Consider the following 12,387-nt stretch of genomic DNA (forward strand, 5'->3'; position numbering starts at 1 on the left):
ATAATAGCTTTACAACATGATCCCAAATCGTTGTTGGGGCTGGATGTTGTGGCTCCACGAGAGTCAGGAGACCCAACCAAAATTTGACCGTTTATGTAACCCATTAAATAGAGACGTAAAGTTAAAACCACAATAGAAAAGGTGTATATGACATAAATCCCTTTTGACGTGAAGTACACAATGGTACAAGTGTGTAAAATCTTTAAGCCTAATGATGAGCTCACCCAAGGGGGCTACGTTGTCTTCAAATCCTTGCGTTTTTTTGTCAAGAAATTGAAATATAGGCAGGTAACAACAAAATGAGGATGTTCAGTGTGGATTTGGGAGAGGGTCCTCTGTTCCTACATACATACATGCATACACACGTATCGGGTAAATCTCAAACAGACCTTTCTCGAAAAGTTGCGATTTTGTGGAATGTTTTAGTGCTGCCTCTTACAAATCCATACGGCGTGCATGGCAATAATCCTATCTGATCATTGTATCCGATTATTGTCCAAGGGTGGCACGCTTCACTTGATGGGTACACTTTTTCTTATACATATTTATAAATACATACATGGATATGGCTGAGTCCAAGCCACCATAAGCATGTTACAGCAATAATCGGTTTGTATTTGTCAGTAATATTCGTTTTAATATGAGTTCGGGTCAACACTAAAAAAATCACGATGTGTTTACTGTTAACTGTTACAATTTGAAGAAATTCAGCAACGGAATGATGCTTTCATCGCTTCCAAAGGGATAAGTCTTTCATATCAATGCACCCATGGCTGAAGATTTTTAGATGCAGTACTGTCATTCAAGTTTTTCCAAATATCTCTCGTTCTTCACCCCACCTGATAAAAATATACTTGATTCTGCTCTCCAATGTGAGTAAACGTTAAAGGTTATAAACGGATCAATTGAAAACATTCGGCTGAATTGACTTGACGATCGCCGAAGCGATATCAAAATCTTTTCCGGCACAAAAGAGAACAGGGTTAAGCCATGCGACAAAAATTGTCGACAGGAAAGTGACAAGGGTACAAAAGGACAGAGGAAGGAAGGCTTCTGAGGGAGAATAATATCGTCTCCTATTCGACCAACTATTGATAATATGATCCAACCCAAACTCAACCCTGCATGACTTCAATTGACTTCTTCTTCTTCTCAAGAGAATTCCAGCTATTAGATAGCTGCACTTATTTGCTACCCTCCCTTCCTAAACGAGTATCGAGAAAAGGTAAATCTTCTATGCCTTCCTAACGCACTTCAAAACTTGTATTCAATTTTTACTAAGCTTCGACACATTTTGCAGCAACAGAGAATATGCGTATTTATGTACATGGAGTTGTTACTACCAATTTTCCCTTCATCAAATCTGAGCAGAACAGCCAGCAAAAATATTACTTGCAACACTACGTTCATACGTATGTACATGTGTTGGTACACACCATATGCAGCAAACCATGCAATTACATAAGCAATAACTTATTATCGAGTGGTATGTGGTCAAACCGCAAATAGAGTTTAACATTTGAACCAACTGCATGCATCACATAACAAACTCATCGCAACAATCAAAAATTGCAATAAGCATTAGGATACAATTACCCGTTGTGAGGTAAAAAGTCACACAGTAGAAGAGTCAGAAGTTTGTAGAAAAAGAAAATAAGAGGAACTCGTGCTCAACGAGTTTCGATTACCAGATTCTCTTTTTTCATGTATCTACAACAATCATGGTGGCAATCCCAGTTTGATGGAACAACAGGATAGAAAAATACATAGGTACGCAGTTATACAATATTATACAACGGTTATTCTCATTATTCTGAATTAGGATGAGTATGCAAGCCATTCTGAACGCAGGGGATAATATCATCTGCATAAAAAGTTTCATCTCAAATTGTGAATTGTGCAGAAAGGTACTTTTTACGCAAGTTCAATACCTCTAGTATCGTAGTTTTATTAGCAATTTGGACGTTAGAGAATTGTACACAAATCCTTTAATTATCTTGGACTTTAAATCGAGTATTTCTAGAGTAGAATAACTTTGATTCGAGCAGCACAATTTGAAGAAATCATCATTACTCCTACTGTCGTGTCCAATTAGATAAACAACCTCTGGAATTTTCAATCATAAACCATATGACAAAAATCATCAGCCAATAAAGTCTGTCTATCTTTGCAACTGCTACGTATAGACTTATTAATCAGTTGTACTATATAAAAAATGCCTCGCATTCCCAAAGGTGTGATGGACAAACTGTGTCTTGTATTCATGTTCAAATAAGGATATTGGAATTCGTCAGATGAAACAAAAGATAAAGGAGGAGCACAAAAAGCATGGGAGATTAGATCCCTGGGTGAGTTGAGATGTCAATGTGGATAAGTGAGAGATAATTGTGGAGTGGAGAGAGAGAGAAAGCAAGCGAAGCCCAATTGTCATTGTCCCCAGTGTCAATTGACAGCGTCAATCTTCCTCAAAACCCCTGTGCTGGTTTGGACCTCCTCTTCCTTCTTATTATTCCTTGGCAATAATCTGAGAAAAGATCTGGACCATACAACAAGTCGTCTGATTGAACTAAACGATTTCAAATGTGATGAAAAAGTGTTGAGTCACACACAATTTTCTGATGCCAGTACAGAACCCAACCAACAACAGGATGATGACATTTTTGTACTGAAGCGGATAATTTTTTGTCAAATCCCATCCTCACAATATAAGTCATGTACATGGTGCCTTACAACAAAGAGTCACAATATTCAACACCACGCAAATCTAGAATTTCCATCTAACCGTAGACATGCATATGTACATATAAACACAAATAATACGTGGTAAATAAATACGTGGTCTCCTACATACATATGCTTGCTAGTGAAAAACCTAAATAATGCCCTGCTGAACATGGATTTGAGCTGAACTTGTGACGGAATTGTATCGGGACGGACGAGTAACCAATGTTCGAATTCGAATCAAATATCAAATCAGTGACAAAACAGGACAGTATGTGGACAGATGATGAGTCAGTGCAGTGAGACTGTTAAGAGGAACAAACGCTTTTGCTGGACTTGACATGCTGTATTTTTTTTAATTGAATCGAAAATTCATTTTCAGCTCGTCATTTCCAGTTACGCCCTCCTCCAAGCATGACTTTATTTTTCACGAGAATAACGTATATACAAAGAAAGGAGGCTGTGCATAACTGCATGCAAACTATACATGGAGCATAGTCATGCTATTTGAGATAGAAATAACCATCTGAAAGTCTGTCTAGTCCTAAATTTTTCTGATGCTAGCGAGATGAGATGACTCAAAGTCCTAACTTTGGTAACATGTAATTTTTGGTGATAACGAATGCCGAGATAGTTATTTAGACATGTACCTAGTTCAAAGACGTTCAAGACATCGGCATCGTCTTAGATCTTCTTTTAATCGTTATATTATTATCATTATTTTCAAAACCAATGAGTAATTGTATTTTATTAGGTAAATATAGAGGCAAAGACTTTGTGTTACAGGTTAACATTCTGAAAAGTTTCTCACACTTTAATAAAAGAGATTAGAGTAAAGTGTATCCAACAAATCAATATTCAGTTAATCTCAAAGAAGTACGCAGACAAATATACATTAATTGTACAGCTTGACATTACTGTAATAAATATATAATCGGGATTGTACATGTATACGTGTAGTTGACATTGTTTGCATAATCAAATTGATAATTATGTAGTTTCATCAGTCTCAATAATATTTCATATTTCATTAAAAACATGTTTCCTTCTCAAGATGACTAGCTCATTAGTGACATGGACCACAGCATGCTGGAGATAAATGTCTAAAGCAAATAATTGCATATATTTCTTCCATGAAAGGCACATATTTATGAGGAACTATACCCAGTAAACACAACAACAGTGACAGCAATGTCCGAAAAGCGTGTACAAAAAATCCAAACCTGAATAGCACACAGAACACGCAGCCACATAAACTGCGACAGAATTTTAGCTGAAAAATGAGTTTGGCTAAATGCAATCCGGTTCACATTTGTGCTCCATATCTGTGAGTGCATTGCGCTTTAATACTTCATCATAACCCAAATAAAGACATTATGAGACATCAGAAAGGGCCATTAAGCTACCAAGTCATCATCTCACTCAAAAACATCCCCCAACTCCATGGTATAATAACCCTTAATAATAGGAATAAAAAATCTACCACTTTTTCTGACTCTTATTTATAACCCCTGTTCCAGCACTTCCAGCCCCATGATGACGATGAAAAAGGTGTGGAGTTCTGGTGCGACTGAAGAACAGAGTCTTCCATGAAGTGGAGAATATGCAGCTACGCACATAAACTCGAGACTTTTCTTTATCCAAGTTTACAATTTATTTCATACAAAATATAACATGTATAAATAACATAATAAAAATGTAACTCGCATCAGGGTGTGATGTGTATACGGAGCAAAGAGGTGACTGTAATAATGACCCATGTTTTTCTTTCTTCGTCCGCAGCATATAAGTATGAATGAAAGCCAAGGAAAAACTTGGTGCGGAACAAAATGAGGTTTCCTTCGTGTGACATAATGATGACTTTATCCATTTACATGCTGCCTCAACTGCTCGAAAACGGATGGGATAAATGAGTCAATTTGAGACGGATCAAAGAAAATCTTTGGCGTATTTATGTACTTTTTTGTGTAATGTTGTGCCTTGTAGGGCTCACGAAAGGTTCAGCTTACGTGTGATAATGCATTATTACTATATGTATGTGCAGGAATATACATATGCAATAACTCAAAATATTACGCTCTGAACTTTCGTCGGAATTTTTTTAAACAGCTACTTTAATGGAGAATGTTGGGCTTTGGAAATTTAATCCAGATCCAGATTTATTGCTTGTGGTCCCCAACTCGTACATGAATGTACCTGTTCCCTTCGTCCAAGTGTTCTGAGGAATGTACGCAGTAGTTTCACAAAGATGATTATGTGCATGTTTCTGGTATGTGATATAAGATTACATATTACTTATTTCTAATTCAACTCCATTATAAATGAAGTGACGAATATATACATGCAAAAGATGTTAAGGAATCACAATGGTTTCAACTTGTGACGACGAGCTTATTATAATATTTTACCAATTGAATTTCTACATAATTTACATTTAATTAAGTACCGAATCTGTGCACTTATTGTTCTGGTTTGCATGCAATCAAATCATCATATTATATTTGTAGTTTCTCATTATTTTGACCCGTATGAAACTAATCCCACACAATTAAGCCTTTTATTTCCGTATCATTCATTTGTGTTTTGACAATTAAATAATATTTTAGGTACGGCAAAACTATCGTAAAATGAGAGAAATCTTGCATATCTAATTCTAGCTGTTGGTCGTAAAACAATATCCCTGGTCGTCGTTTTTAAGAATTTTTGAGCAGTTGCTAAGAAATGGTGCATTATTTAGAGGAATAATTTACTGGAATTAGATCGCTTTCAACGTCAGTTTCTCGCCGGTAATTTTTTAGCCTGAGTCAGGGCTTAAGGAACCGTCATAATTTCCGTCCGTCCATCCGTCCCAAAACACGATAGAGCCAAAACGACTGAACCGATTGACTTGAAATTTTTACCATATGCATATTGGACAAAGTTAGGAAACGAGTTTGAAGATTGGCGAAATCGGTCAAGTGGTTGACCACTGGGGGTTATCGGAGTGGTCAGAGACTAAGTCCCTGGCTCGGGCTATATGGGGTCTGCACTGTAAATTATGTAAATTCAAGGAAATTATTCCTCTAAATTTTGCACCATTTCTTAGCAACTGCTCAAAAATTCTTAAAAATGACGACCAGGGATATTGTTTTACGACCAACAGCCAGAATTACAATTTCTTAACTTTGCTAATTGTAAATTCACGAACAAGGAAAAGATCTCTTTCACATAATGAGAATTTAGAATGCAGCATCCCCATTAATTATTTGAGACCCGAAAAATTAATTGCCAACCTCCGTAATAAAAACATCATTTGATTCGACAAGAGCCCAGCGTTTTTGACAGGTTTTTCTTTCGAGAAAGTGATCGGCGAAACACACATCTCAATTTCATACATACATAAGTGTATAGTCTCATTTTGCTTGCACTGTGTTGTTGCTGCCGTGTCGTGTCGTAACTCTTTTTACTTGAGAGGAATCTGGCTGGCTGACTGACTGAAAACAGTTAATTCTCTCATCTCAAAGCCCATGATTTGGTGTGGCGCTAGGTGGTATATATCGACATAAATTGGCAAAAGTACGAAACAAGAATCCTTAAACTTTTACTTTATTCTTCTTCAACAGGATAATTTATGTCCGGCAAAGATTCTCAGTTGGTTAGGTCTCGGCGTATTTCCACCCATAAATTTTTTTCTTTTTACTTCACTCAGATTCACGTTAACTGAGTTCTCAACTTACTTTTTTTAACCGTTTCCCTGCTCACTTTTTCTTAGGTACGAGATGCACATATCTATTACATACATGTGATAAGTTTTGGTGCGGTGAGGTTTAGCGTAGAATTCCAAGAATGAACTCTTGCCTGTCTACTTCTTGAGTGGTGAACAACAGAACGTAATTATTAGTTAAATTATTGCTTCTTTTTCTACGTACGGACAGCAACACAACTCACAGCCATGCTTGTTTTTCTTGATAATTGATAAATCCACTGTTCGCAATATCTCAGCATGTTCTAATACTAAAGATGCACAATCTAATGTATAATAAAATTTTACTTTGTGAACACAATTAGGCATGCTTCTCATTTTATTGATGCAGTGAGATTTTTGTAGGAATACTTGACAAATAATAAACCCAAGTCATACATAGTACAAACAATTAAACAGTGCGTTTCATCATCTCCGCACTTTAGTTACAGTCAGTCGTTTTAAAATTAAAAACGCGAGCCCCATTCTAATAGCTCGACTTTAGCATGAATAACAAAGAAAATATAGCTTCTTGGTGTGTGAAAAACAAAGGAAATTAGCTCATCTAACTGTGTCAACTCAATTCCCACGATATAAAGCAACGTGTGAGACAATTTACTCCACTGACGCAGTTTTCATACGGCTGCCGCTGCTGCTAAATTCAGTTTCAATTTCCTTCGCGTTTTACCTCCACGATCGAATCCGTTTGATGTGGATTATTGCAGAGGAAACAGAATAACAACAATTACACTTTTACTCATTCTCAATTTAGACGTCCGGCCCAGATTCAGCACATGTATTTTCGTTTTCTTTCAAAAATTTTACTTTTCGCTGCCCATTTTAATTATATCCGTTTTTTGATACCCAGTTCAGCAAATAGGGATGTTATATTTGGATCTTAATTAATTTTTAGATTGGATAAACATGCTGACCTTTAAGAAAGAATCCAAACGCAAGTAAGATGAGTAGCGAAGCATTGCCCTTACTCTTCGATTTCTTGATGCAACCCATTTTGATAGTCGTCGCTGTTGCTGCTTTTAAATGAATAGTCAACTGTCTCACTTTCCCGTTCACGAGAAATCCAAACATTAAAATGTGCTCATTGGCATTTCAAAAAATATTTTCCTACCAAGCTACTCCTGGATTTCGTTTCACTCAAGTTTCGCTATTACTAAAAATTTGTTACACTTTTCAACATCACTTACAAAGCAGTAAGCAAGAATCGGTGAACCAAACAATCCAAACAATTTTTTCTCTCACTTTATTTGGTGACTCCCAGACTCACAAAAGTTTTAATAATTCACTCTATTACACGTTTTGAGTTGCTCTGTATGTAATAAAATTTACAACTTAATTGATTATAATTCACTTGATGAATAGCAGATCAATTTAGGAATGTATCAATTTCCCCTTTTCAAACTCTGTTGTAACACCTTTCCAATTTTTCACCGCTACACAAGTCATTCGCAAGATAATTTGTTTACTAATATTTTTCCCGAAAGAGAATTACGTTTTGTGAAGATAATTTTGACGAGGAGTTAACTGTTTCCCCGGAATACGCGCAAAATGTTGCTGCAAAAGCAGAATCCGTCGTGTTGTTTGCTGTTCAAGCGCTGAGGCAGAACTGACGATGAGATTCTCAGCCTGTGCTCGCTCACCCAAATCTCGAGCTGGCTGGCACATCTCTCTCACTCCTGCTTGTGCTTCGATTGTTGGGCTGAGGAGAGTGAGATTTCGTCTCAATTTCCTCCTCACTCACTCGCTATTCGCCTAAACCTCTCTCAACTTTGAAGTGAGTGATTCCTCTTCGAATCATTTCTGTCCTGATTGAATGTCAAGATTTGCGACACACAATTTTGTTATGAATGTGTAAGCTCTGTGTCACGATGCGGATGCAAATCCCACATATTCATGCCATATACTCGTTCGCACAACAATATGGAATCACTGCAGGAGAGGCTACTATTTTGGAATGCGAATTTTTTGAACGAGGAATTCAACAACCACAATGTCAAGTTGAGAATGTCGAAATGACGGCCAAATTAAGAAATATGTTTAATTATATTGATAATTCGAATGGAATTTGTGTATGTCTGTGATCAGAACTATTTCTAAAGCTCCGCGTGATATGACCAGCATAGTTATTAATACCAACATAATCAGTTAACTAACGGATTGGAGGTCAAGTATGAAATTAAATTACAAGTCAACAAAATCTGCAAAACTTTAATCACATATGAGCAGACAAAGATCATCCTTACGTTTTTAAGGGGAAGGGAGGGCGAAATCATATTCATGTAAGCACTCTTTGTTGTACGGTATGCTAAATATGTATGCATGTGGATTGAAAATTGTGAACCACGATAAAACAGCATCAGGGTACTAACCAAACCTTGTTATACACGATAAAATTCCTACTGACTATGGCTGGATAAAATTGAATTGCACACAGATATTTGAATCTGTAGCCCCAACCTTGATTTTATGAGTGTCCGGTGACTACATAATGAATTTTTAATAGGAAACGGAAGCTCGTGAACCCGAACCGAGTTTAAACAACTGCATTTGTATTGTGTTATTCTTACTTTAATAATGCGATGTAGTCTTCTCAGTATACCAAACCCACGTGCATCATACATACGTAAATATGTATGTATGTACATAGGTATTCATGCTCCATAATAATCATACCAACGATCAGTATAGTAACAGGTATTGTCTATTCTAACCTAAAGTAAAGCTTTAAACTAGTATTGCAATTTTTGCCAGGAACCACAACCTGGCAATCTCAAATGCACCACCACCACCAAATATATGTACGAGAGGCAACGGAATATCCTGGGCATGACTATTTTATCTAACTTCGATCAAGATCAACCAAGCTTGATATACCACTGGTACACAAACGACCAGAGTTTCGTTCGCATTCTCGTTGTATAAATATGGCAACCACTCTAGATATTTTGGCATATTTATTTACTAGACTGGTTTAGTAAATGCTTGGTTTAAATCGTGACAGATGGAGAATGGAACTTGCATGCATGTAGTTTTAATTGTGTGCAAAAAAATTTATTGCATAAATTAAAATAACCCAGAGATTATCACAACTTATTAGGCAGTTCGTTCTTATAAACATTATTATACATATCAGGGTCCTTTGACTGTTCCCTTGGAGGATTTCTAGAAATCCTCCAAGGAACGTGACATTTCTAGTTCCAAAATATAATGACTTTAAACTCGAACATAAAATATTCAGCTCGATTCAATTAGATGTGTGTGATGACAAAATATCTGGTAACAAAACATTATTAGGATTTTCACTCTCCAAATTGGTAACTGCAAAGTCAGAGTCCGCTGCTATATCACATAATAATGGGGATTTCTCTTGTCCCAAAAACTGAACTACTGGCGACTCAAAGTTGGGTTGGGATAGACTGACATTTGATGTCGATAAGGACGAGGAAACTATGGGGTTGACGTTCTTTGATACAAGGGGTGATGGCGATGCAGATAAGGACTCGGATCCGCCGATTCGAGTATAATCGTGTGTTTTATCTGTTGGCCTTCGGAACCTTCTGAAACTGCATCCCAATACCGACAGATGATTATACATCATGCCCACGGTGGTGTAAACCCCTCCAATAACGGCACAAAGACGAACTAAAAATGGGACAGAATATTTGATTTATAGTCAGCTTTAAATATATATAAATACTATTTAATTTCGACCGACCTAAAAATCGCCACACTGGATATTCCTCTTCTTCAACTACTACCTACATCACAAATTATTAGATACATAATTTAAGATACGTTCATTAAATACCAGAGTATTAATTAATTACGCTAGATTTTTCTCACTTTTAAACCGCTCATGTCATATTTGAAGAATATTCCAGAAACTCCATGTGATCCTTTTTCATGGTCAATTTCTCGAGGTAATTCTCGTACAGAATACTGAAATGTTCGATAGGTTTTAAACCTAGTTTTGACTATTGTAGGGACGACCTGAAATATATTTGTTTTGTTATTATTCCCACAAAGATGACGGCATAAATCCTTATGGAAAAAGATATTTCGAGTATTTATTAAACCTGAATAAAATACTGGTACGACATGTGGTCTGCAATTAGAGGATCATGAAATTATTTTCTATTTTTTGTCGGAATTTGTTTACTACACACGTACTAATATTAGCAACTGCTTCAGTCCCTTCCAATGGGTGCACAATTGTAGGCATTCCATCCCCAAAAGAAAACTTGTAAATTCGATGAGAAAAGTTATAGTCCCTGTTAGACATGAATGCAGCTGAAACAAAAACGATGGATGAATTGGTTGCCAGGTTGTATAGAGTGGAAGTCGGATCGGAATGATTGGTGTGGTGGTGGTCAGCACAATTTTAAAGACCATCAACCTTGGACTTACCTACGTGAGCATGACCTCTTGGTAACGGCAACGTTTTTCCAGCGGTGATGTGAAAGTTCCCTGCGACTTTATTCAACTCCAAAGATCCATACAACCGACACGCCATCGCAGGACCACGGTCAAATTTTTCATGAGAGGTACTGTCATAAAAGTAGAGACACGAGCCATTAATATCATTAAACATAGGACAGGGTTAATTTCTGTTTAGTTTTCCATCCATACACATATTGAATTTTGCTTGCATACTTACAGTTTTGGCATTTCCGTATACATGTTGATAAAGTCATTCTTCCATAAGAGGTTCTGCAAGGAGTGATATTGTTCTCGTAGGTAGGAGTTGAGCCTCGCCTTAGCATTAAAATATGCTCTTTGGCTCTCTGAAATAATAATAATTTGATTAAAATCACGATTATTATATGAGGATGGCTTCCAAATTCGGAATGTTTTATAACAATATAAATATTTAGTATATTTAGAATGTGAATAACTATCACATTCTAAATTTCAAGTGTAATTTGCTTGCTCACTAGACACTACACCAAAGACTCGTTTTAGTTACAAATGGGCGAAGTTTAGGTTTTAATTAAAGTGAAGGCTGAATTAGCGTCGAGTCAAATTGGACCCTGCCAAAATGAGCTTGCGATTGTGCTAGGTCCTGTTTGAAACTGTCTCGATATAAGCTAACAATGCTGGCTTAAGGGCTAAAAGTTGTCAGAGAATTTTCAAACAAACAATTTTGATACCTGAAAGTTCAAAGTAGACGAATTCCTCTTCCAGTTCTCCAAATTTCATAACATTTTGGCTTGTCGAATCCACAATATCTGCCCCAATTACTAAATAAACAAAAGTGAGAATTTTATTCTCATCGTCATTAACTTAGTTAGCTTAATCATTAGAATTTTCTTACTTGAGCATGGCATGCCCACTGTTAAGTCAATGTTGATAGTTAACTTCTCGTCAAGGTCAGTATCAGGACTGAATTTAAATGTGAACCCGGTGTCTAAAAAGTAGCTAAACTCCATGATAACGAGCCATGCAATAATTATCAAGGCCACGATTGATGCTGCAAGTAATACGATAATCACGAATAAGCTCGAGAGATTCTATCGAATATTCTATTACTGACTATTACCTGTGCCTCCGTACGAGGTCGTTTCTATGCAAGTTTCTGGAACCTTAGGGAACGCGTCCATTTCTTCAACTGCTTTCAGCACAGCCGGCTTTCTTCTTCGGATTTGGGGTTGGCCCGACATGTTTACGATTAACTAAACAATTACTAATATGACGAACTTTTACTTTATTCAAACTCAATCATGATTATAGAAAATCAGTCGAGTTGAGAGTAGGACACAACTACTCGTAGTTAACAATTTTTTAAATTGACGAAACAATTGTAAACTGTAAATTGTTGATTATTTGTGTTTACCAAGTTGGGTGTTGAAGATGAATGAGGTGTCAACAGATTGCATGATTCGCGCTTGGCTTTCATTTCAATGGTCGTTGTCGTCTCCACGTGCATT

At 36.7% G+C, this 12,387-nt stretch overlaps 2 protein-coding genes across 8 annotated transcripts in view; both read right to left on the bottom strand.

Moving 5' to 3' along the window:
• The window catches only part of LOC110842920 (kin of IRRE-like protein 3), a 113,312-nt gene extending 105,234 nt beyond the window's left edge, over positions 1 to 8,078 (bottom strand). For 6 of the 7 annotated variants that reach the window (XM_022088791.2, XM_035847129.1, XM_035847126.1 and 3 more), the window contains exon 1: positions 7,375 to 8,078. In XM_022088791.2, the coding sequence (XP_021944483.1) occupies positions 7,375 to 7,531 (157 nt within the window). In that variant the 5' untranslated portion in view covers positions 7,532 to 8,078. The remainder of the gene's footprint in view (positions 1 to 7,374) is intronic. The other variant, XM_035847128.1, reaches the window with a different exon arrangement.
• Positions 8,079 to 9,486: 1,408 nt separating this feature from the next.
• LOC110844109 (endoplasmic reticulum-Golgi intermediate compartment protein 2) lies at positions 9,487 to 12,334 on the bottom strand. Its single transcript, XM_022090233.2, has 10 exons — positions 12,000 to 12,334; positions 11,775 to 11,930; positions 11,611 to 11,700; positions 11,118 to 11,244; positions 10,868 to 11,007; positions 10,631 to 10,750; positions 10,537 to 10,565; positions 10,304 to 10,450; positions 10,176 to 10,218; positions 9,487 to 10,102 (listed from the first exon to the last, which is right to left on the bottom strand). Exons 1-10 carry the CDS (start codon positions 12,118 to 12,120, stop codon positions 9,705 to 9,707), a joined length of 1,371 nt encoding a protein of 456 aa, XP_021945925.1. The 5' UTR covers positions 12,121 to 12,334; the 3' UTR covers positions 9,487 to 9,704.
• Between the last annotated feature and the right edge of the window lie 53 nt (positions 12,335 to 12,387).

This window comes from Folsomia candida, unplaced genomic scaffold (assembly GCF_002217175.1).
Source record: "Folsomia candida strain VU population unplaced genomic scaffold, ASM221717v1 Fcan01_Sc002, whole genome shotgun sequence".
Taxonomy (NCBI): domain Eukaryota; kingdom Metazoa; phylum Arthropoda; class Collembola; order Entomobryomorpha; family Isotomidae; genus Folsomia; species Folsomia candida.